General features: G+C 41.3%; 1 protein-coding gene across 16 annotated transcripts in view; it reads right to left on the reverse strand.

Moving 5' to 3' along the window:
• Positions 1–542: 542 nt before the first annotated feature.
• LOC119491208 (muscleblind-like protein 1) overlaps positions 543–27209 on the reverse strand; it is a 75439-nt gene continuing 48772 nt past the window's right edge. For 4 of the 16 annotated variants that reach the window (XM_037774949.1, XM_037774965.1, XM_037774959.1 and 1 more), the window contains 9 exons: positions 19416–19586; positions 12542–12760; positions 8370–8609; positions 6160–6213; positions 5207–5357; positions 3341–3376; positions 2593–2684; positions 2190–2263; positions 543–1010 (listed from right to left, as the gene is read on the reverse strand). In XM_037774949.1, the coding sequence (XP_037630877.1) occupies positions 2207–2263; positions 2593–2684; positions 3341–3376; positions 5207–5357; positions 6160–6213; positions 8370–8609; positions 12542–12760; positions 19416–19586 (1020 nt within the window). In that variant the 3' untranslated portion in view covers positions 543–1010; positions 2190–2206. The remainder of the gene's footprint in view (positions 1011–2189; positions 2264–2592; positions 2685–3340; positions 3377–5206; positions 5358–6159; positions 6214–8369; positions 8610–12541; positions 12761–19415; positions 19587–27209) is intronic. The other 12 variants (XM_037774950.1, XM_037774960.1, XM_037774955.1 and 9 more) reach the window with 12 other exon arrangements.

Consider the following 27209-nt stretch of genomic DNA (forward strand, 5'->3'; position numbering starts at 1 on the left):
GATATTTGATTTTTTTTAGGTGGGCCTTTCTTTTAGGTGGCTAAAATATGTTTTGCTGCCGGCCCTGTCTGCAGCAGTAACATTACATTGCTTTGCTCTCATGAGGTAACTGCTGTCTGCTTCTCCAAACTAGGGGCGTGCCAACCGTCATCTAATGTACCTCATACAACCCCACTTCAAAACACCCAAACTATCCCTTTTAATCTAATCAGCAGTGGTGCAATTGGGAATCACAGGTAATGACAGGTCACAACGTTGGACACTACATGCTGTCCGAGAGAGAAAATAGATGCATTAAAGGGAATTGTTGAGTTTAACGCTTTGTAGAACTGCTTCAAAACCATTCATGAGATGTATGGCACTTTACAGGGATGCCTGCAAGGTTAGAGACATGTGCTTAAGAGATAGAAAGGTAGGCTACAAAGGTTTGAAAGACACCGCACAGACATTCAGTTGCTATTTTGCCTCTGAGTGCACTCATGTGATTTTCCCTTATCACCGGTTTAACAAAATAAAATCATAAACAATGCATGCATACGTGATTCAGTCAGATCATTCGTTTCTTTTACCTCAAATGAAATACAAGGTGCACATTCTGTGTAAACAAATGAACACATTTAGGTGAAAGACCACCAACCAATAAACAAACAAACAACATAGGTCATGATTCTTGGTCAATGGACGTACCAATCAAGTCAATGACAACTGCTCCACTCGTTTACCTCATGTTAACATTCAAAGTGTGTCCGGTGAATAAAGGTTAAGTTGCCTCCACAGAGCGAAAGGCAGTCTTTAATGCAAATGATGTTCTTTTTCTGTTGTTGTTGTTGTATAATAGTGTGTGCATGAAGTTCACATGAAAACGATCCTAACAAACTGTGCCTCCTATGTTAACATGCAGATTTATCCCAAACCCATTTGGATTTGGTTCTCCGTCTTGCTCTCGATGTTACAGGCATGAGGGGTGATCGCTAATCTTGGACTCGACACCAACGAGCTCCAGCTTCCATCTGGAAAGAAGTTCACAAAGCACAAAAAAACAGATGTGAAGGAAGAGGACGAGCTGTAACAAAGCTTAGTTTAAACGTTTCTTATAGTTTTGAAATTGGACCCAATATTTTTACAAAACCTTGAATTACGTGTAAAAATTTGTTTACATCAAATGCAAAACATTTTTTAAATTCTTGCTTTCTACAATGTTTGGTTCCAATGCATAACTCCTGTAATCCACAAATCCATAATTAGTGAGCTTTAGAGGTGTTGGTAGGCGGATTTTGTTACCTTTAGGCAGAGCCATGCTATCCCTCCCCCCCGTTTCCAGTCTTTATGCTAAGCTAAGCTAACTGGCAGCTGCCTGTAGCTTCATATTTAGCATTTGAGAGTGCTATCAATCTTTACATCTAACTCTATAACAAATCGTATTTCCCAAAATTTCAAATGATTCCTTTAAAGGAACAGTGTGTAACATTTCGGCGGACCTATTAGCAGAAATGGAATATAATATTAATAACTATGTTTTCATTAGTGTATAATCACCTGAAACTAAGAATCATTGTGTTACCATTAGCTTAGAATGAGCCCTTCGTAACTAAATAGGGTGCTGAGTCACGGGGTCCACCATGTTGCTCTGGGGCGCCATGTTTCTACAGTAGCCCAGAACGGACAAACCAAACACTGGCTCTAGAGAGAGCCTTTCGTGTTTTTACATTACCCGAAGGCCACCGTAGTTCTCTGACATGCTTGTGAAAATGCGGTAACGTGATTCGCAGAGTGCAAAACCGTGTTACCGCCAGCTGCCGTCTGACTTCCGTTGCAACTAAAGTAGTGTTACTATGGTAAGGATGGCTTCTTAGGGAGGCGAACGGCGTTACCACGGTTTTGTACTCGGTGGCTCACATTACCGGAGGGGTACTCAGATGGTTGCAATCTGCAACCACACCACTAGATGTCGCCAAATCCCACACACTGTCCCTTTAAGTTTTACAGAACTTGAATAGAGATTTTGCTATGTATAAATAATAACAAAACAACGATAACAGCCTGGACTAAAAACTTTGTCAGCTGCAAAAAAAAATGCAGTTGTGGCAAACACTTCACGTAACAGTTATGTAGCTGTTTGGGTACAAAGTAGCAGACAGTACTGGTCCCAATGCAGTGTGTGTGATGTTAGAAAGAGGTGCAGTACATACTGTTCTGATTAAGACTCCTACATCTGGGTCACATACTTGTGACTCGTCAGATGGTCTGCAGATATCATTGGAATCTGATTGAGAGGGCGAAAGAGAGAAAGAGAGGGGGGTGAAAGAAATATACAGAAGGCTGTAAAGAAGGAGGGAGACGGAGACACCAGTTGAAATGAGGACAAACAGCACTTCAACTTAAGTTGATAATAAAGATAAGCATTGTAACTATCTAAATAATCACAGTATCAGATGCTCTGAAAAGCGAGCAAAGAGCAGAGATGAGCCTTGTGCACCATTTATGCATTTTGCAGTAAGAGGCACATGGGAAACATCAGATATAAAAAGATACGGAAAAGTCTGAGCTGATACCAGAAGTGAAAAAGAGAGAGGAGGCAGGAGAGGAGCAAACCTGATTGGCTGTTGCGGTTGCAAAGGGAACACTTGTGGCAGATGTGTTGGCTGCAGACACAGCGGCCGGATTAGCACCGTGCATCATGGGTACTTGGAGGGAAAGATCACACAGGCATTTGATTTTAAAAAAATGTTATGTTAATACTTCATGTGTATGTCCGTCTATTGTCTGTAGGATGCTGATAAACATGAGAAAATCTGTTGATAGTTTTAAATATCTTTAAATCATATCTATTTATTCCCTAATAGGAAATTTACAGTTAATTATGACTACAATGCAAAAATGTATCTTAGAACAGCAACTACTACATCTACCACTACTTCCACCACCAATAATAACTCTTCATGTTTATATGGCATGTATAACCAGACAGTATAATGAGGTTAGAGAGCTTGGGATGGAAGTATAATGAAGCAAGGGTCGGGGGGATTTGAACCGCAACAGGCATTAGGTGACAGACAGACGTGTGGCAGAGCAAAAAGGGGTTCATTCCGCACCACAAAGATGTATTGCAGAGCATAATAAAACACATAACTTCCAATTTAAATGACACAATCAAAATGTACAATTCATGTTTTATCAGCCACACTGTTGGCTGCATTGGAAAGAGATTACATAATGCAATTTTAGGCTACTGTCAAAGTGAAAATGTGAGACTGTGCTCACACATTATGTGGTGAGATGAATGACACGTGAGTGACTGCAATGGGCTCAAAGATAATCAATAAGGAAAGCTGGCACCTACCAACACTTGTTGCAGGTGCCATGCAAAATATCGAGCCTGCCCATCATGCATTGCAATGGGGAGTGGAGTGAATAGGGGGGAGAAGAAATCAAGAAAACCCATTACAAGTGTTATACAGTCAGACACATTGGATTTAACATGAATGTGAACAAACTGTGAATGTGTTATACAGCTGATTGGTTATTAATAATTACACAGAAGAATCATTCCTTTGCATACATCACAGTTGCTGCAACTGCACATACTGCACAGCATAGGAAGCATATGCATGAGATATATAAAGGTCTGGCTCTCAACGCTCACTGCTCCATTAACTGGAAGGGGAAATTAAACACTACCACAGGTCCCATTTTCCTGTCGGCAGCGTTAACAGCTGTTTGCTCAGTGGTGGTTTTGAATGACCTGCTTTCAGAGTCCTTAAAGTTTGTTGCAGTGACCTGACTGTCTAATAGTGTGGTGGGACATATGAGACAAATGAGGTGGAACAGATTAGTATGGGACACAGTGTTAGATGACTGTGCAGTGACCAGAGAGAAGCCGTGTGTGCAAACTATATATGCACACATACTGTACATTAAGGGTGTAATTTAAAGGATACAATTTAAGACATTAATAATACTGACATTAACAGGATATGGTATCTGTGTTTTTTCTCAAATGTGTACTTCAAACAGTGGGCAACCTCCAGGTCTGAAAAGTGAAGCCAATGCAGAAGTGACTTAAACTTGCATTATTTCTAACAGCCAGCAGGGCAGCGACTCCTCTGGTTGCAAAAAGAAGTCAGATTGTATAGAAGTCAATGAGAAAATGACCCTACTTCTCTCTTGATTTATTACCTCAGTAAACATTGTAAACATGAGTTTATGGTCTCAATCGCTAGTTTCAAATCTTCTTCAATACAGCATGATGTTTATTTAGTAAATTATGATCCCATTTAGAGTCAAATAAGCCATAAAGCAGGGGATGCTTAGGGCGTGGCTTCCTTGTGATTGACGTGTCCGGTCTGGGTGTTGTCTGTGTAACCCTTTCACAGTGTGATTTCAGTTCATGAAAGTTAATTGCAACATTTTGGTCGCCTAAAAATGTCCTATTCAGCGTTTGGGTGTAGCTCCTCTCTCTTGTGTCACTTCTGGTTGCAAAAAAACAAGATGTAAAGAAAGTGAGACCGAGAGAGCTGCAAGCCACAAACAGCTGTTTCTACTGGCCTCCCCCTGCAGAGAATCGTTCATAGGTTCAAAAAATATTTAACGCTTTGCTTGTGCTATGTTCTTATGCAAGTGCTCTGATTAATGTATTCTTTGACTTTGAAACAGTAGCCTTATGTTACTGTTGTTATTTAGCATTTCTGAGTCAATTGCATGGTTAAATCACTGAATTTTACTTTATGGAAAAAATTGCTGGCTCGCAATTTTTAACAGCCGCCTCAGTCACTTCATCCTGGCGCCTGGCCTGGCTGTCTAAAAAGTTTTCTTTAATACTCAGTAATATAGGCTTATGTCTGTTTCAATGCATATGCCCCCCTTGTTCAGATGCGCTCCGTGGTCCATGCCACCATTATTATAGCAGAGAGGAAAACCAATTTTAACACAATTTGAACTTGCTAATTTGATACACTAAACACATATACATGCAGAAAATAACAGTCATAATATCTTTAACAAAACAAACAACCCTGACACAACACACCCATGCTTTACATACATGTGCAAGTCCATGCAAGTTTTTCCACCTTGTCGCCAACAATGAAATCACACAATCATTCAGTCATTCACTGCTGATGCCAAAAACATAATCCGATGTGAGAAACCACATAGCCAATAGCAATGGCCACAAACATGGGGTTAGAGAAGGCTCAGTAGGCCTTACCTGATGGTATGAAGGCAGCCTGCTGCTGAAACTGCATGTTGGCCAGGGCCTGTTGGTATTGGAACATGCCAGCATTGAACATAGTGGTGGCACCGTTGGCTTTTTCAAGTGCAGGTCTCTTTGGTAAAGGAGGCAAGACGGGAGAGAGCCCCTGAAGAGGGGACAGCACCAAAATAAAGGGATGGGAGTGAGGGAAACCAAAGGATGGTAGCAGTGACATTCAGAACAGAGAGAAGAAAGAGTTTCATTAGAAGATAAAGTTGCTCTTCCAAAACAGCTACTACAAACACTGGCAAGCAAGCAGTGGACTGCACTACCTCTGTCAGAGCGAGACAGGACAGTGGTGCTAGCTGACAAACTGTGATGTCTAGCTTGCTAATGACAATAAAAAAAACTGTCCTCAGCTCACAAACCGTATATGATTTTCAATAAAACAGTACATAAAGGTAAGGTATAACTAGATCTTTCTGTAACGATAACTATAATGATATGATTGTATTGATTGTTGGACCAGCAACAACAGGAATGATGTAGTTAGGGAAAGCTGCACTGCCAGCTCCATGATAATAGTACACTATAAGCCGTGTTAAGACACCTCTTCAACAGTTACACATGCAATATGGGAAGTGACAGAATCATGCAAAGACTACCATACCTTAATAGAAATTTTTTACATTGTCATGCCACTAATTATTTCCTTTTGAGATGCACTTAAGGTGATGAACTGACCATTGGCGGTGAAAAATGATTCTATTTAAGGCCTTTTTTTGGTCCCTGATGTTTTAATCAAGATTCAAATGGGCATTTTATCAAAAGAAAATTGAATGTATGCTACAAAACTAATGGCTGCAATCAGTTCATCACCCCTCAGTGTTTCCTCATTACATATCTACGTAGTTATATCTACTACATCACAGCTACATGCCAAGCTAAAAGGTGAAAGGTCATAGTACCAGGTCAAAAGTTGCGTCGAAGGGTCGCTTCAGCGATTTGACAGCCGACTGAGTCTTAATTAGCAGGCAGCGAGCACATGACGGCAATGGGCCAATGGGGTTCAAGCGCATTAACATAAACCAGCAAGCCAAGGTGCATCATGGGGGCAGCAGTGCAGTGTGGGTTGGTGAGAAAAAAACAACAAACAAAAAACAAACAAAGAAATAAAATCAAATCATTGGAATGCAATATACAACAATAACAAGACTAGGACATGCACATTAATGGCTGTAGGGTTACTGAAAAGAGTTATGGCCCTGGACGTAGTTTATTGTCAGAGAAAATTCATGAACTATAGCGTTGAGTGTGATGGTGGTCTGCTCCAGCCAATTCACCTTGGTTTATTGTACAGATATACACTATGAATATGTATCATGTAATATAATCTTGGCTCATAAAAAAAGCCCCTGCTCCAGATACTGGCTTTACTCACAGTCTGTGGGCAACTGTTGCCCTTAAACTAAACCACTATAATGGTAGGTTAACTTGATTCTGACCCCTGGTCCCAGACCAGTTTGGAACCTTTTCAACTCTCAAAAACTGGCTGCAACTGCCATTACCCTCATCTGAACACAATGAAGCACTGTTTTTACCAAAGCTCTGCCTCGGTACCCCTTAATGTCATTATACAATGGCCATAAATCAAAATTATGAATAACCTTTGTTAGATATAATCTACAGTTAACCAGGTAAAAGTTACGATTTTTCAAAGCACTGGAGTGTGTGCTTTTAAATATATCAGAAAACACTTTTGTCTTGCCTTATTTATTGCTTCAAGAATACATTTTTAAAAAATCTATTAATCACTTATAAGATATGTTTTAACCTACTTACCCAAAGTCTAGATTTGCTACCAAGGGTGATGGTGCATTTACTGTCATGGCACCTAAACTGTGGACACACACTACCATAAATCCACACTGTTCATCAACTAAAAACACACCTTTTTACACTGTATGACTGCATAACTTGTATTTTATATCTCTATTTTATTCTATTTACTCTATCTCACTTTTCACTGTACACTTGTATTGCTGTTTCTCATATCCTTTGTTTAAACACATTGTAACTATATTTTAAAAATGGTTAAAAGAGGCAGGTAACCAATCGGTACAGCATTTAAACACAAGCCTGATCATGTTAGCTTTGATTTAGACCAAAGCACTTTAGTGTGTGCTTTTAAATACACTAGACAAAAAAAAATTACATTTATTCCCTTATTTACTGTATGTATGTTCATAAAATTAGAATGTAAAATTAAGATAATTTAGTCCAAGTCTGTGGCCACATTGTAAAATTTGCATTATCACAACAGTCATTTCAAATGCCACACAAGCTAAATTAAAGGAATTAAACTGCTAATGAGATTTAACATTTTTAAGGGAAGAGAGGCTAAAAAGGGCAAATATTACTGACACTATTGTTCAAAATATGGAGGCAAAGGTGTGATCATATTATGCCTAATTTGGCTTTAACGTGAAAGGTTAACTGATATCAAGCTTACCCTCCTTTCTGGAATACCTTCTGCAAATATACAGTAGCTCATTGTGTCCCTTTATAGAAAGCTATCACTGCATTGCAGAAACGAGGTTGGAAATAACAGCAGTCTCCACAGTTGTCTTTTCAGCAAAAATGACTGCGAACAACAGCAAAATATACAACTACCAAAGCAGCAAAACAAGGAGGAGCAGGAGGAGGAGGAGGAGAAGGAGGAGGAGGAGGAAGAGCAGGAGGCCCGGTCACGTACTAGCACGATCACTACAGCCTGCTGCTAATAAAGCACACATGGACTCTGTGTCTTCTTAGTGCGTATTGGGTCAGAGCTGAAGACAGCAGGAACAGAGGAGACTGGGATGTGTGCTGGGAGGTTGAGTAAAAGCACAGGGTAGAAGGTGTTGACTCAAACTACTACATCCTTGACTCAAGGCCCAAATAAGAGTGTTTGTAGTATACACATGTGTCTCACGTGAATGAGCCCACATCAACATTAGAACAGCTTAATGATTTGTTTTAGGTCATCACATGAGAAATTAAAGTCTGGCTTGGTATTTACATTAACTACATTTCCTTTGTTTTAATAATTCCTCTGGCTGCACATGAAGCTACGATACAATAAATACTCTTTAGCTTGAGTCCTTATTGGTGTTGCGATCTGTGGACAGATACCTACCATGGCTGCAGCAGCCGCAGCCTGGTTGACTTGGTGTTGCGCGGCCTTGATCTTGGCCTGCAGGTGAGCCGGAGGGTGAAAGTACTTGCACTTCTCCCTCGAGCAGCGGCCCTTAATGTAGTCCATACACACAGTGACCGTGTTGTCGTTGGTGTCGATCATAGTGCTATCCGAAGGGTGGGCGAAGCGGCAGTCGTTCTCCCCACGCGTGCAGTTTCCCCGTTGGTATTCCCGACACACCTGGTTGCACAAAAACACGTTTTTTTCCTTTTATTCTGTTTACATGCTGATAAAAATCACAAGCCTCAAACACCTCCCCACACACATTATGAAGAGTACTGTTCACCTTACTTCACATTTGATGAAGCAATCAATCTGTTCAGTCATTTTCAGAACGTGACAATCACTTTACCAGACAGAGCTAACCAATCTTAGTGACAGGCCGGGCCATTAGTGTTGATTGATAAGCAGAACACATCGTAACCAGCGTTTACAGACTCATCAATCACACACCATTTATCCATTATTCAAATGTTGTTGTTCTTCCTCGTGGCGACAGAAGGGGGCAGCATCTGCGTGAACAGTTGGGGAAACTGATTGCCTCAGCCTGAATGCAGGAGCTCAATGAGGCTCATGGGAAATATGAGGCTGGTTACCCTCGAGGGAGGCTGCCGCTGACGTAATCACCAGCCCACGCGTAATAACACACACGCACACACAAGGTGGGTGCACATATAAATTATGAGGCAGCATTTTTTTTTTTCTTCCTAGAATTCAATTTTGACACTTAAATAGCTGTGCAATAACTTAAGATCTCTGTTTGAGCACTGGCAGCCACCGCTGTGTGTGTGAATTGCATTCAGAAATCCCATCCTGCTCCAAATGAAATGTAATTTCATGGTACGTTGTATCGACCTATCAGTTATTGTAATAGAACAAACCATTTCACCAAAATGTCTGTTTACCAGGCTCACTGTCTGCATGCATAAAGGATTTGATTCGCGGTGGAACGGCTGTCAGACAAAAGGCCACCAGCGGCGTAATCCACAAACTAACCCTGCTCTGTCTCCTGTCATGACAGCTCATCATCCGCAATCACCGATCTGTGTGAGCGACGGGGCAGGATTCTCTCGCTTTTCTCTTTATGTCTGTCTCTTCTTTTTCTCTTATGTACCTCTCTCACGTCACATATAAATGTGCACCTCATTCCCCACCACTGCTGCCACAATCACCACCGCTGCTACTGGTCTTATTTAAAAAGAGACTGCCTTGTTGTCAGGCAGATGTGGGAGAGGCGTGCGAGGGAGGGAGGGAGGGAGGGATGGAGGGAGGAAACAAGGCAGAGAGAGGAGTTGATGAATAAAGAGTACAGGACAGACAGATGGGGATCAAGGAGACAGAGCGAGAGTCGTCGGGATCGAGTGAGTGTGGCTGACGTGGAAAAAAAAAAATTAGAAACGAAAGAGAAGACTAAGTGAAAGCAATTTAATGTTCTCTGCAGCACCAGGTGTGGACCAGTGTGTTTTTCTTAACAGTGGTTAATCGTGCATCAGAGAGAGCTAAGTGCTTAGTTGGACAAACAAATAAAAGGCCCTGTTAATCATATTTCTGTCCCCATGGTAACTGTCCCTCTAGGCCGTTTACATCACCATGGTTTCAGGTAAGCAACATTATGGTTTTATGCATGCTGAAAGGCTGCAGTAGTATAGCTCCATAGAAGACAGAGACAGAGAGAGAGAGTGCCGGAAAAATATTTCTTCAGGAAAGAACAGTCTGGAGGATTGTTTTCTAAAATAGGAATTTCTCTCGGCCTGAAGGAAACAGCCTGTAACATATCTACTCACTGGTATGTGTTGGTCCACAGAATGTTTATTTTGAACGACACACACTAGAAGCTAAAATATGCCTGGCCTTTTTCTCTAAGATATTTTTAGCGAACCTAGTTCCTGACAAATTGGGTTAGGGGAGGAATTCTCCCGATCAGAAAAAGCTTCACCAGCTACAGGCGGTGTTGACCAGTAGGCCGTAATATCCTGAAGGGTAAACGGTGAAAATGAGCTGATTCTCCCTCTACTGACAATTATTGCATTTGGCTGATAAATATGACATATCTGCTTGTCTGCTTAAGGCTGACCCACACCAAAAGATTTTTTCAAATCTTAACAGATTTTGAAAATGTGAGAGACCCCACACATAATGGCATGTTATGATAAATTTAACAGTTTTGTTTCTATAGTGTGTTTGGTGAGCAACGGTTTGGCCAAAATGGCACACACTAACAGATTCCATTCATGAACAAGAGTCCTGACTAAAAAAACGGAAATCTCGCAAAATATCTCACGATCAAACCAAGCCCCCGTGCTTTGATTCAAATTTTTGTAGTGGCCAAACGGTGGTACTACAACTTCCGTGTCCGTCACATGATGCTATTGGGCCCAAAAATACTTTTTCCCATAGACTTATATTGGGAAAGAGACGTCTGTAACTCAGCAGATACTATTTTTTGAGGTGAATCAACTTCCCAGTATGAACACTTGAATAGCCCATATTTAAATCATCAGGTCTTAAAAGTTGTAAAATGAACTCATAGCTGAATCCAGAGATATTTCCCTTCCTCCGTTCATGTGAAGGCCGGACCGAGGGCTGGGAGGCAGAGTTAAAGGAAACGCTACCGCGCCCGTTCTATGGGCTCAATGGATGCGGAAGATCGCCGGATGATCCGGGTAATTTATTTGGAAAATCGCCAGATGATTCGAGTAGTTCATGTGGAAGATCGCCGGCTTCATGCGCCACTGAGCAACTCTCATAGGAATGAACGGGAGCCCGCCTCCAATGCTGCGTCCAGTTCTCTTTATACATCCATGGATCAAACGTGACATTAAGCTGAACAAACATGACGAATGACGGGCAGGAAGAATTAGTGATATTAGTGTTTGCACTGCTTTGTACAGAAAAATTCACAAAGGATGGACGGATTAAGTCATGGAGACATGTTAAATAAGCACTTGCGTTGTTGCCACAAATTAAGAAGTTGGAACCATAAAAAAATCAGGGCTTTGCTGACGATTGTCAGGAGTGGGCCCAAAATCAGCTTGATTCTCATGTGGTGTGTACCCGGCATTACTGGACTTTGGTGCAGAATGCTTTCAACAGTTGTTTCAATCGCCGTCTGAATTGAGACATTTTGTTTTCTTTTCCTCAACCACTATAACATCTTCTCACCAGTCACGACTCCTCTATGAAATCCAATCATAACTCCCTCCTTTTGTTTCTGTTATCTTTGTCTCTGCTTGCCCCAACCGCTCCCCTGATGACCACAACAGGTCTACAGATTGATTTCCCATCCACCCCTCCATCTCTTTTTCCTGTCATTGACCCAATCCCTCTCTCTGCATGTCGTCCACTCGTTCCTCGAGGCTGGAGACGTCCTCGGCCTCGCCCCCATTAATTACCTAACGTTACATTTTAAATGTAACCTTCCTAACGCTCTTGCACGCCTCCTGCCTGCCTCCAACGATTTCCCCATTATTCCGCTGCGAGTGGTTCCCGGGCGGGGCTGCATAATGGATGAGATTGACTTACTGTCCAATTAACGATTATCTGAACACAGCTAGAGGAGTGGCGCTCATCAGGTATCAAATGACTGATTGCCTTCATAGCAGAATTAAAGATTTTCCTGAACTGATACAGTATAAGTTGAGCTCGAGCCAAACAATGCTGTCTCCTGCTCCTGTTGATGGGATGCAGCATCGACATCGGTGGCGTTTGTCGGGAGATACTCTCATTAACGTCTCCCTCTCTTTGCTTAAGTCTGGGTAATGACTGTATTATGGTAATAGGATGTAGTTACTGTGACATAAACTGTGTACCAGATACATAATTAAAGTCTACAAACAGAAACTGTTGAGGCAAGACTTTCGAACCCATGCCTTTAATATTCAAATAGGCACAGCCCACATTTCAAAGCCCAATCTGTTTGCATAGCTGGGAAAAAGACCCTCACCGGGTGCAGTGTTTACTAGAGTTTTGTTAATCTATCTTTTAATCTGTCACTGATATGAAAGTGGAAAAAATAATTATGCAAATCCCCTCATCTGTGTGGTCTGTGTGTGCTTGTGCGTAGCCATATTTATCCTATTTTATACCAGCGTGTGAACGTGTGTGTTGCTCACCTCCAGTCTGTCCGTCCTCATGAGTTTCTGTGCAGCGGCAGCAGCAGCAGCTGGTACGGGGACATTGGGGTTGCTGGTGACCAGTACGGAGCCACTGGGCAGCATGTCCGCAGGCATCAGGCCGGGCGACACGGGGCCAAGGTAGGGGTTAAACGCAGCGGCTGCTACCGCAGCAGCATTGACATTGGTTGCAAGGCTGGGTGTGACTGAAAACATGGGCTGTGGACACATGCAGAAGGACAGAGTTGGTCAGAATTGAGCAAATAAAACGAGCAAAACTTTCCTACTCAGATTTGTGACAGTCTATATATAAAAATGTTGAATATGTAAAGGTATTATTGACAACATTCAGCCACTAGATTTCACACTCTCCCAACCCCCGTTCCATTGCTTTCACTTCACAACAAGTGGTTGCCAGTTTGTTGCACAACCTGCGTATTTTATGGTAGAGTGGAATGACTCAGACAGACAGTCATGTCAAGTGATGAATCTTTTTCGTGGTAGAATAAAAGTCGTTTTGCAACATGTAGCTAAAGGCCGACATAGAGTGCTGCAGGAATGAGTCCTAAAACCCAGAGATGAGTTAGAATTTTAGCACTTCCGGGTTCCCTCGTCCCGAAGTCAATGGGATTTTTGAATGGGTTTTTTAGTAGGGCTGTGCCGAATACCATTTTTGGGGCTTCGAAAATTCGGTGAGACGTATTCAAAAGGTGTGGCAGGCTGACATGTTCTTCGGTCTGTTTATCTCCATCTCCCCCGTTTCAGTGCGCGGGACAGTGCCAAACAGTGTTATCCGTCTGAGAATAACTAATAATAATTCAGGTTTAATATGAATAATGAATAATGGTGTGGGATTATTCCTTTTTTCATGAGCTATTTGGGGATTTATACATTATTATTACGTACTTATATATATATATATATATATATATGTATATATATATATATTAAAAACGAAAAAAATAAATAAAAAACAAAGCATTCGAATAGTGATTTGGAGGTTGAACGTCATGGCAACAGTCGAAGCTTCAAAGCTTCAAAGCTTCAAAGCATTCAGTCAGCCCTAGTTTTTAATAAGGTCTGTGGCCAAACTTTTATTCAACACCTTTCTAAAAGCTCTGTGGATGTATTTCATTTGTTTTTATTATTCATCTACATAAAACTGTTATGAATATGATCTTTAATTACATCTACCAATAAGTAAAATTCCATCCTTCCTCACTCCTACTCAAATCTCCCATTGAAACCATATGAAATTAGGTGTGAAATAAGAGATGTACGCAATGATCAACAGCCAAGCAGAGGGTAGGAACTGTGGTTGGGGATGTGGAGGCAAAGAAGTTGTCAAATATAGACACTTAATGGGCCGACATCTGAGGAAAAACCTTCTTTAATGGCTGCTTGTCTTTCATTTGAGATAACACATAACCGGGGCCTAGCCTCTGTATATGGTGTCACTTACTCCTTACATGGATCAGATGGAACCAAACGCTTCACACACCAGAGATCACACACAAATAGGAGTAATAAGGCTGATGGATAGACGTCAAGCTGTGTGTTGCATGGGAGGGGTGAGATGGGCTGTGCAAACATGTGCTTTACTGGAGTTTCAAAGACACATGCTGTGACTGGGATGCTAAGGAGTATGCTAGCTGACATAGCACAGTGCATGTTTTTTCCCTGCACGTTCCTGACCTCAGCCCCAGTCTGAGGATTGTCTCTTGAGTCCCTGCCAACATGACACAGTGAGTAATAGAGCAGCGGCAGCCAAGGCTGGACAGCTACATTCCTCTCAAAACCTCCTCGCTGCTCTGGGATGACTCAGAAAATCAGGAATAATGGCGTGGACTCTCTAATTCTCTCAGTGCTTCCCTCTGGAACGTCTGAAGAATTACGTCCTATCACAAGGTACTCTGGAAAAGTCGATGTGTCTCTCTCAAGGTGCTCGGATATCAATTTGGGATATTCGCAGCTGTGATGATCGGTGGAGAGACTCACAGTCATGAGGCTGTAGCAATGCAGTGATGTCATCCTGCAAAAAGGTTGTGACCTGAATGTGTCTTCACTTAGCATTGAATTGTTTCCAACAATGATAGGACATTGCAGATTCTTGCTATAAATCACAATGGCAACAGATTGAAAACACTTATGTCTCAGACAATCTCTTAGTTACAAAGATTTCCATAAGCAATGTGATCAGCTAGAGCTGAGTTTCAATGTCATGCTCAGTGGGGAACTCCAGGGGTCTGAGAAGTGAAGCCAATGTGGAAGTACCTTAAAGTTGCATTCTTTCTAATAGCCAGCAGGGGGCGACTCCTCTGGTTGCAAAAAGAAGTCTGATTGTATAGAAGTCTATGAGAAAATGAGCCTACTTCTCACTTGAGTTTACGGTCTTACTAGTTTGAAGTCTAATTTAATACAGCATGATGTTCCTTTAGTAAATTATGGTCCCATTTAGAGTCAAATAGAACATAAAGCAGGGTATGATTTAAGACATGGCTACCTTGTGATTGACATGTCACTACCACGGCGTTGTACTTAGCTCCACCCTCTCGTGTCACTTCTGGTTGCAATAAACCAAGATGGCGATAGCCAAAATGCCGAACTCAAGACTTCAAACAAACCAATGGGTGACGTCACGGTGACTACGTCCACTTCTTGTATACAGTCTATGGTCATGCTATGCCAAGTAATGTTACGTTTTTTTTTTTTACAGTGTAATTTGAATTTGAACATGCAGTCAACATTTAGCTTGATGAAATGTTTAACCATTGAGCCAATACATGGCACTATCTTTAAAGTTGTACAATAATCCTATTTTGACACTCAATTGCATACTGCAGCACCAAGCTTAAGCAAAACATTATTCATACGCTATTCAGGAGAAATTTTGTAAAATGAGCATAATGTGCAAAAATATTTAATTATAATAGCCTATAATAAAAAAAACTTTATCTGCACAGCACCTTTAAAAACAAAGTTACAAGATGCTTTATGTGGATTAAATTTAAAATAACAATGAGAAAAGGAAAATATGGCTATAAAAGTAAAAAAAAAAACTTTTGTTGAACAGTGTCCACTGTGGCCACAAGTGACAATTACAGGATAATGGTCAATGTAATGTAACAGTAGTAAGTCATGAGTTTACAATGCAATAACGTTATTGCACATATTGCACATGCTTCATGTATCTAAAGTTTGCCAGCATTAGCTAACATATAAGTTAGTGGTCATACCAGACTATGGCAGCAGCAAAAGTATTGAATGTGTTGAGTAGAGCAACGGTGTGTTTTATTGATTATAAACTGAACTTTTCAACGTATCTACATCACAGTTTGTATGATTTGTTATGAAAAATTATTCCAGATTTTCTTCCTATGAACGTCCTGCAGCGTGTCAATTTCCGCTTGTTACATGCATACAGTCTTTTCAAAATAAACTTCCGTCTTCACAGGGAATAACTTGGTTAGGTTTAGGAAAAGATCGTGGTTTGGGTTAAAATAACTACAGAAGTGGGGTAACTAAAGTACGAGAGTTATGTGACAAATAAATCAACGTTGAGTTCTTGTTTCACACAGTGTATGAACATCGTCCTCCTGGGCGAAAGTCCGGTGTTTTTTGACCCACCAATCCATCACCTTTATCGCTCTTTATACTTCCTGGTTCACGATTACGTGGATTAAATACAAATTGATTTTGTGGAATATATATTCAAATTACAGTGCAATACTTTACACAGGTTATAATGTGTATGAGAACTTTCTGAACTATTTGTTTTTTAAGAGGGAGACCGTATTATTTCATCTTTGATAAATTACATAGTGTCGCTTAATATTTGGATTTAAAATATGTTACTGATTCTGAATGTCTATACCAGACAAGTGCACTCTGGGCTTTGGTGCAAACATTTTTAAACACTAGCCTAATTAATACATCTAATTACAGATGCAAGACACCACCGGAATGCCTCTCCCCTGTGGCTTTTATGGTTTTATTTCACTTTCTACACACTGTCTGCACCAAACAAGTACACCAACGGTGAGTGAATGAATGAGTGAGTGAGTGAGTGTGTGAGGCAGTACTGTAGAGAAGATATAATTGTAATGTGGGCTGTCCGCTGACGTTGACTCTGTAATAAAAAGCATCACGAGCACCATCACTCACAGACAGCTGTAATGGACCCTAATTACTTCACCCTCTGCACAGTTCCATGCGTGAAATGAAAGCACTCTCCTACGCACATGGAGGGAGGGTGGACAGCTAAAGACAAAAAAAAAAAAAGTGGGAGAACAGCAGATATAATTGGGTAGAGATACCGGGGATGGATGGGGGGCAGGAAGCTGAGCTAAGGACACAAGGGAGGGATGGAGGAAGAACGTCTGATTCCTGGAAAGGCTAGCACCCGGTCTTAGCCTTTGTTCCCTTTGCACACGACACGGCTCTGTTTTCTTGACTTTTTCTTTGTAGTGCAGGTCTAAAGCCATCTCTCCTCGCTGCTGTCGTCCTATCTCCTTCACTTTACCTGCCTGTCTTTACTCTGTTCATTTATCTCCTCCCTTTCTTCTTCTGCTGTGTCCTTCTCTGTCAGCCTATCTTCCTCCTCCTCCTCCTCCTCCTCCTTACTTTCTCTCTCCCCATGACATAAACAGAAAAGGAAGGCCTTGCAGTCCCAGGGAGATCTATTGCTTCTTTAAACTCTTTCATAGCTTCCTCTGTTCATCTCAATGGGCCTCTCGACTCAGCCTCTCTTCCCAAGATAAGGGTGATAAGCATGAGACGCGCGTGTGTGTGTGTGTGTGCGTGTCCAAGCGTGCAGCATCTGAAGCGCTTTTGAATAGTCTGAGACAAATTCACTCCACTGCTCTCACTTACACATAAAGGGACGGAGGAGAAGACAGAGGAATTACTTGAAGCCTGACTGACAGGTCTCATTGACTCCGTAAGGTCTCGTGGAGCAGGCAGGGAAGGATTCATTTGAACTGGCTGACTGGAGCTCCGGCCATCACCTTGAAGATCCTTGGAGCATGCAGCACAGTCACACTGCCACTTCTGGTGTCTTTTACTGCATGTGTTTGTGTGTGTGTGTGTGTGTGTGTGGGGGGGGGGGTGGATGCATGATGATAAGAATATAATACTTTATTGATCGCTGTATAAAAATACTCCCACAGTGATGGTAAGAATTCAGTGTCTGATGCCTGGGCCCCGATGTTCAAACATTGCTTGATTAATCCAGGCTAACATGATATTAATGATGTTAGTGCTGAAATGATTAGTCAATTAAATGATTAGTCAATCGACAGAAAATACATCGCCAAACTATTTTGATGTCATTTTTCAAGCAAAAATACCAAATATTCTCTGGTTCCACCTTCTCAAATCTGTGTATATTTAATATATTTGGGTTTTGGACTGTTGGTCGGGCAAAACAAAATGTTTGAAGATATCACCTGAGGCTCTGAGATGACAGTTTGTTCACAATTTTTGACTCAAGGTCCACTTTCTTTTCTGAAGCTCTTCAGCCATGCCTCAAGGTCGTGAGCTCGTACGAGGATTTTAAGTTTTTGGTGTCATTTTGGTCAATACTAAACTTTTTACGTTCCAATTAAACAACAGCCCTGTTAATTATTATCCAGCAAATGTGCTCCTCTTGTCATGGGGAGAGGAGCAGCACAAATGCGATGGAGAGATCTCATTGCAGCCTTATTACCCGTAGGGGATGAAGAGGAGTAAGCAAGTAAATAAGTGGCTAACAATAGTAATATTAGTAGTTTCGACTCCTGACAGTTAAAATAACATTATCATCAGCTCAGTCACTGACGCTGAATGCAAACATCGGCTACTGACTCATTAGCAAGCGTTAACTATATTGTTAAGGTTAACATCAAACAGTCTAACGTTAGCAAACTGGTAACGTTAATACTAAAAAGCTTAGCTCATTAGATCATACACAGTAAACCTGAACTGAATGGACTGTAATGCTGTGCAATACGCTGCCTTCCACTAGTGTGTAATTGTCTGAAATATATTAATTATTTATTTTTTTCAATATTTTTGAGAGTTACAAGTTCTTTTAACATGGTCATGGAGCATATTTACTGTATATTTGTATTCTGGGGGTATCGTTCCTATGCAGAGGGTAGTTTAGTTTATTTATTGACTACACTGAGGGCGTTTTATATTTTAATAATTTATTTATTTATTGTGTTGAGTTGAATGTGCTACTTATTTTGTACTGAATTACCTTGTGCCTTTTCTACCTTTTTTCTTTTCTTAAAGCTGACTCGATGTAAAATGCTCAGAATTCCAATGTACTTATAGGTACAAATGGCAAATAAAACTCTTGAAACTCTATCATGAGGTCAGAGGCCGGCAGTATTTGCTGTGTGTGTGTGTGTGTGTGTGTGTGTTTGTGCGGGATGGATCAGGGCACACTGATAGTGTGTGTGTGTGTGTGTGTGTGTGTGTGTGTGTGTTTGTGCGGGATGGATCAGGGGACACTGACAGTGTGTGTGTGTGTGCGCTACACATCATCTACATTCATCATCGTTCATTCTAATGTAACAGAAATTTTTCTTTCAACTCTCGTCCCTAAAAATGAATTGTCATCTTCCCCGGTCATATTGTTTTCGGCCTCCCGGTACAACGGGATGTCGAGCCCTGCGTTAATATCCAGTAAAAATTCAAACATCTCAAAGAGGCATAAATCATCTTTGTGCCATTCATGTATAAGGGTAAAATGAATTCATTCCATTTAGAGTTCTTGCTCTGTCAATAACTTCAGATAGGTTTTAAGAAGAGTGAAGAGTTTATGAAGAGTTTGTACATTACGTGTGTAGAAACTTAGTGTAATGTGTATTTTCATGTGTTCTCTCACCACTGGCTGTAGCTGTGTGCCGGGCATCATGGCGTTGGCGAGGTGCATCTGTTGAGCCAGCATGGCCATGTTTTTCTGCTGGATGAGGTTGTTCCTCCCATTGATCTCCAGCTGGGTCTTTAGGTGGGGGGGAGGATGCAGGTACTTACAGTTCTCCCTGGAACAGCGGCCCTGATGGGGCGAGAGAGGAGGAGGAGGAGGAGGAGGAGGAGGAGGAGGCGAGGAGGAAGGGATGAGGAGGATAGAGACATGGAAGGAGGAGAATTAGAATAGTGTTTTCTTTAACGGTTGCCTAATGTAAAGAAGTAATGAGCCTTGACTCAAGTTGCTGCCCTCCGATTTAGCAGGCGCTGACCTAACATCCCTGACATCTGGGCCTGCCACAGGCTCTGTCGTAAAGAAGACCGATCAGTTCTGCTTTCTCTTCCCCCTTCGCCACCTTAAGCTGTGCACTCGCTACCTTCCCCTACTTTCTCTAGGTTCCATCGAGAGACAAATTAACTTCAAGAGCAGAGATAAAGAGGATTAGCTGTCTATCTGCTTCAGCTAACAGATTGTAATACACAGAGCGACAGAATAAGAGACGGAGAGAATAATGCTCTGTCCCAATGATGATATGCATACTTTTCATTATCCGTTAATCTGGCAATGTTTTATTCTTGATTAATCTATTATCATTTGGTCTATTAAATGTCAGAATATTATATAATCGCAACTTCTAACACAGCAATGTGACATCTTTAAATCGCTCATTTTGTCCGACCACCAGTCCAAAACCCAAAGATATTCATTTTACTGTCACATAAGACATTGAGATGCAGCAAATTATCAGAATTACGAATCTGGAACTAATGAATGTGTGACATTTTTGCTTGAAAACTGATTAATTATTATAAAAATAGATTAATTTTCCATTCAACAAATAATCACTCAGTCGACAAATCATTTTCAGCTCTAGTGTTCAACGTGTGCGGTAAACTGTTTCATTCAAAAGGTCTTTTTTTCTTTTCTTATGACAAATTATGTTCCAAGGAAAAGAGGCTCAAGTTCAAAAAGGTCAAGAACACATCTCTTTGAATTACTGTTGTAAAGTAAAAATTGAAAAGAAAGACAAAGAGCTTTCTACTACGGCTGTCAAAGTTAATGCGATAATTACGCAAATTGGTTTTAATGCCACTAATTTCTTTAACGCAATTTGCGATTTTTAGGTTGTGGTGGTTTTTAAAGCTAGAGTGAAGATACAGGCATCATATGAACCTAAGGAATCCATTGGTACCAACCAATGCTCCAAATTTCCGCTAAATTTTGGCGAGGAAAAACTGTCATAGCCATTTTCAAAGGGGTCCCTTGACCTCTGACCTCAAGATATGTGAATGAAAACGGGTTCTATGGATACCAACGAGTCTCCCCTTTACAGACATGCCCACTTTATGATAATCACATGCAGTTTGGGGCAAGTCATAGTCAAGTCAGCACACTGGCACACTGACAGCTGTTGTTGCCTGTTGGGCTGCAGTTTGCCATGTTATGATTTGAGCATATTGTTTTATGCTAAATGCAGTACCTGTGAGGGTTTCTTGACAATGTTTGTATTTTTTTTTATTGTTAATTGATTTCCAATAATAAATATATACATATATTTGCATAAAGCAGCATATTTGCCCACTCCCATGTTGATAAGTGTGTTAAATACTTGACAAATCTCCCTTTAAGGTACATTTTGAACAGATAAAAAATGTAATTTGCGATTAATCGCGATTAACTATGGATAATCATGCGAATAGCAATTTTGATTAGCAAAGCCACGCGCTCTCCTCCGTCCTGCCACCTTAGACGCTGTCCCACTTGATGCCGGATGTTTTACATGGCCCCAGTGAATCACTATTGATCTCCTCCCAATTGAAATAAATGACTTATGTGTCAATACTTTACATCATTTCAGAAAAGAACAGGCTGGAGAACAGATCGATGCATGATTGGAGACTTCTGCGACAATAAACATAAACACATCATGGCGCTTTATCTAATATTCTGCCAGTGTCTATAGGCAGCGCAGTGTGTGTGTGTGTGTGTGTGTGTGCGTGTGCGTGTGTGCGTGTGTGTGTGTGTGTGTGTCTGGCCGATTATATTCATCCAGCAGCCGGCAGCCCAAGGGGAGAAGGAGGGAATGTAATTTACGCTCTCATAATGCCTGCTCCACTGAACACTCCCCCGGATAGGTGTAATATTTTAGATATCTCCTCCTCTTTTTTTTTTTTTACTCCCCCTTTCTCCTTCATTCCCTCCTGCCTCCATCCCCCTATACATCCAAAGCCCCACGCTGATATTTGTTCTCCTCAGCATGAATACAGAACAGTCGAGGCGCTGCTGGGATCATGTGTATGCGAACATGCTCGTCTGTGTGCATAATGCGCGAAGCAGAAGTACTACCCTCTCTCTGCCTTTTGTCGCTTTCGCTCTTTCTTCTTCTCTCGCCTCAATCTTCCCCCATCAAGATGCATCCCTATCTCCCCATTACGCCTTTATATAAATCTATTTCTAGGGGATGGGAAGAACAACCTGGCGACAACTCCACAGCACCACCTCCCATGGGGAATTAAAGGTTGGCTGTCATGCTACTGCTTATCTCAGTGGGATTACCTGCTGCCCATTGCAGCCCACTATGACACCTGCTTTCACAACACATGCACACTCTCCCTCTATTCCTCCCTCCTCGTCTCTTTCCTCTCCTCTTTTATTTCCTCGTGCAGCCTGTTCTGCCTAGCTACAGCGGGAGAGGTACTTTGCATTGGAGAGCAGCAGGATGTCAAGAGTTCTTCCAGCATTTTCATTGGCTGAGAGCTGAGAGTAATAGCGCTCCCAGCCTGCCGATTGGCCCGGAGGCACGCATTAACAACGCTCCTAGTCTGGCTCATCCCTGGGTGGCTGCGACTATTGATCAGCGCTAATTGGTTAATGTCTTTTGATTTTCAAGGCACATTCCCCGCGGGTGACTGGACTCTAGCATTTCAACTCCAGCCGTGAGTGTGTGTGTGTGTGTGTGTGTGTGTGTGATTAACTGTGACAATGCCAAGCTTATATAAAATCCCCCAAGCACTCTTTGAAGGCGATGTCTTCATTGGCTTGCAACTTTAATGCGGCTTTACTCCATATTTTCTATGTATATATAATAGATGAAATGACGGCAGTGTGTGTAATTTGAAAGGTGTCTCTCATAGAGACGAGCCCACAGAGAATTATCACCAACTCTGCAGCTCTGTGAACCTTTTTGGCATCTTTTAGCTCTGTGTTTTTTTACTTTTCACGGCCTGCAACTTCTGGTTCACGTTCACCGCTTTCATAATGTATTTTTCCGCCACAGCAGGCAACAAAAAAAATCTCTAAAAGCCCAATGTAACACTGACTGCTCAGCACCAAACAGCACACAGACAAGCTGGAGAACACAGTGGAGCATTTTGCAGTCAGATATTTTTTAAAGAAGCATGTGGAGAGCAAAATACAGGCAAGAGGAGTGAATACTGAATTAACATTCATCAGGTGCACTAGAAAATGACCCTACTTGATTTATCACTTCAGTAAACATTGTAAACATGAGTTTATGGTCTCAATCGTTAGTTTCAAGTCTTCTTCAATACAGCATGATGTTCATTTTGTAAATTATGGTCCCATTTAGAGTCAAATAGACCATAAAGCAGGGTATGTTTTAGGGCGTGGCTACCTTGTGATTGACAGGTCGCTACCATGGCGTTGTCCACTCTGGGAGTTGTCTGTGTTTTCATCTTACAACTTTAACCCTTTTACAGTGTGTTTTCAGTTCATAAAAGTTAATTATACAATTTTTTGTCACCTAAAAATGTCTTATTCAGCGTTGGGTTTTACTTAGCTCCACCCTCTCGTGTCACTTCTGGTTGCAAAAAAACAAGATGGCGATGGCCAAACCAAACTCGATGCTTCAAAACGGCAGTCCTCAAACTAATGGGTGATGTCACGGTGACTTTGTCCATTTGTCCATACAGTCTGTGAACATAACTCCAAATGAGTCCGTGTCAGATGAATGTGTCAATAAGCAACTGTTTGCCAAATCTGTTTAAATCCCTTTCTGACATGTTTAAAAATGTCTTCTTCTGTTCAACTTTTAAGTTTTATGCAATGGCATTTTTAAAATAAAACGCAGTTTGAATGATTGCTAGACAAATTAAAGGAAGTTTCATCATGAATCCATCATTTGAATAAACCTTCGATCTTCTCTTACGAAACCACGATTGGCGTCAAACTAAAGTGATTAATGAATGTTGAATCAGCAGACTGAACACATGAACTTCTTTTACCCTGAAATCTAATTTCAGCAAAGCTGGAGGGACATTAAAGAAGAACTTGAAGGAACATAAACACAACATTATGATGGATTGAAAACGCTTTTGTTAGAGGGATGTTTTTCTTTTGATGGTTTTAGCCCTCTTATTTTCTTAATTGCGAGGTCCGTGGCTTTCATGTGGTTACATCTGCTCGATCAGCTGTAGTTGCGGAATAACACAGTGGGGTGGAATCTGATGTGTAGCATCATTAATATGTTTTTGAAAGAAGCACGGTTTTGTTCCTTGGAGATAGACACCGCTGTGAACACATTAAAGTACTATCATTAGGATGAAGGTGAAATCATAATTATTATGCTTGTAGTAATGAGGATTTACCTCTCTGCATTCTATCGGCTGCATTCAGAAAGGTCAGCACCTCGTCCTACCCCTCTGTTCTCGCCAATAGCCCCATTATCTATTCCCGTGTTGATGTTGTTTGAACAATTCAATCCTGCGTGAGCGTGAAGTCCCCACCGATCACTGACTGCGTTGCTAATGCGCCGGCTCCTCTCCTAACCCCCTTTTCTCTGCTGTTTCCCTCCACTGTCGAAACAGTGTCACTATAGGTTAATGGTGAGCCTGTCTGATCCAAAGCAGCGCTCCCTCTGGTTACGAGCATATGACTACCAGACTCTGTTCTGCCTTCACCTGTCTGCCTGTCCTCCGCTCAGACACTAATATGCTAACAGACTACAAGCGTCTGTCTCTGTGCTCCATCTTCCTCCTTGTCTCCTCTCTGTCTACCTCCCTCCCATACCTTTCAGGTGATTGTCTAGACTGGTCTGTTCTCCCAGCAACCCCTTTTGCACTACATTTATTCTATCATTTCCTCATTCAAAGCAACCAAACTTCTGTCAGGGCAAGGTTTTGGTAAACAGCCTCCACATACGGTCGTCTCATCATCACAAATATAGATTCTGAAACTTGAACCAATTTGCTTTTTGCCAGGCTTTGGCTTTGGCTGTGGCAAAGCAAAGTTTCACTTGCTTTTAATTGGCAAGCCATTTAAAGAGAAAGTGAAGCAGCTGTCACAGTCCTGCTCTTAAGTGTATGTGTTTGCATGTGCACGCTGGGGAATGGAGCATTCTGCACTTATAAATCACCTTGGCCTCATTACACCAGATAGCTTTCAGCCATATATCAGCTCCTGGACATGCACATGCGCGCACACACACATTCACTATTATGTCTTTTTAGGATAATATAGCAGAATGCTTATATTGATGCTTATTCATCAGTACGATGGGGAACAATACAGCAAATTGAATTCCCAGGTGCCTATATGGAATACGCACACATTATGTGTCCTAACCTTGACTAACAATTACCACTGCGGCATTTTCACTGCAGCTTCAGGTATCAAACGTGTGGCTGCTCCTGACCTCGGCAACAACGTGGTTTTAATCAGCATCACATAATCCTCTATGACGACGAGGTTACCTCAACGAGGCCGTCCACAACAGCAACAGGAAGTAAGGACAGTGGACAGGACATATTTTCAAAGCTGCTCTAATCAGTATTTTAATATCAGCAAGTGATCAAACGACTGTGTAATGTGAACCGAGTATATCATAGTGATAAAGCCACTGAGCATTTTAGTGTCTTTCGGGTCATTATTTTGGTTTTATGGACTGCAGCTTTACTGTTTTGGTTCAGTCTCAAGACTCTCATCAACCTTTTTTCAAACTAAGCTCCACACACCCGAGACATCAGAGAACTACGAAGGCCGCCTATATTATGTCACCTTACTTCGCCTTTGTCTTGGCCAAAAAGTTGCACTCGAACACACCGCAAAGACTACCACCAACGGCCGACTACCACATATGTTCTGCGCCTGTGTGAGATGAAATAACTCTCCTTACCAGCAGGTAGTGGTAGTCTGTATTTGTCATTCAAAAAGGGAAACCGGAAGACCGAGGACATGATACGTACATGAAACAAAGCAGTGTTTGACGACCTTTTTCACACCACTCTCACTCGCCACTTAGCTTCATTAAATGGCCATATCGTTGTGAAAATATCTGTTTATTGGAATGATCAGATGAGATGAAGATGAAAAATGAGAAGAGCCTTCTTTGTGCCCTCTTGACTTTACTTGTTTGCTTGCTTTCCTCACTTCTCTTCTCGTGCACTGATTTGTTTAAGCTGAACAGCCAATCAGAGTGATTTCTCTCAACGACGGGCTCCACCACCGATACAACATGAGTCGGCCAAAAAAAAAACAATACAGGCAGACTAGAGCCGACGGTGCGCGGCACACCGCAAAAACTAGGCCGACGGACGCTCACCGACAGTCCCAAACTGGCTGACGGCTGACCGTCGGCTCGGTGTATCAGGGCCTTTAAGTGAAATAGCTCTGACAAACCCACAGTCCTCTACCTTCCCAACATCAAACAGCAGACAGACAAGTGATTTGCGGTTAGCTGGTGAATATGGTGAAGCTTTTACAAGCTGAAGAGCATTTTCCTCAAGGGTTTGTGTAGACTAGAACAGAACTAAAAGCAGCCCAAATATTAGACATTACTTGGCCGGAAACACGACTCTAAATGAATGCTAATGATGCTGTCTATCTTTTAATGTATAAATAGGCAATTGTTTGCTAACGTCTTCTTCAGCAAAAAAGATAAGGTGATAATATGTCAGTGCTGTGGCTACAGTTTGTTTCTGCTGCCACCAAGTGGTCAACAAATGTATTATCGCAGGTATAAAGTTTCAGTTGTAAACTTTGCCATGCAGACACTGTATTTTCACTAAACGGCATTGGCAATGTAAATGACCATAATGGTCAAAAAGACAATAGTCTAACATTCACCACATGTGATTTATTACATCTATTGTTTTTAAATTTCAACATCTAAAGTTCTACACAGGGATAGTGTGCTAGCAGAACAGTGTGTGGTAAGAAGGATTAGAGGGATCAGGGGAATCTGCAATTACACATAATGCCTTACAAGAAACCGACCACAGTTTTGGCCAAGAGATAATTATATCCTTCTGGGTTATGCTACATTAGATAAGTAGATGTAGATGAGCAGATACTGCAAACAAAAGAAGATTGATCTTCATGCTGAAAATATAGTAAAGGAAAATCCCAAACACATTTCTTACTTAGAGGCTAAAATGCAGGTCATCATCGTCATTTCTTTTAATCCATTCATCAATCTATTCTTAAAGTAAAAAAAATAAATAATATAAAATAATTTCTAACCACACCATTTTCCAGTTTTTATTTCTGGTTTTGTACAGTCATGATCTAGCAGCATTACTTTATTGCAGTAAACACAGATATATCTTCTGGTGCTGCTGCTCATGTCACTCATGTTCTTTATGACGTCAGTTATTTTTTTATTCTTCCCTAACTTCTCATCATGTTCTTTTCTCACAAAGCTAATCTGTTTGATCCAAGTCGTTGAAATGAGCAGTTACAATTAAAGAATAG

Source organism: Sebastes umbrosus, chromosome 7 (assembly GCF_015220745.1).
Source record: "Sebastes umbrosus isolate fSebUmb1 chromosome 7, fSebUmb1.pri, whole genome shotgun sequence".
Lineage (NCBI taxonomy): Eukaryota > Metazoa > Chordata > Actinopteri > Perciformes > Sebastidae > Sebastes > Sebastes umbrosus.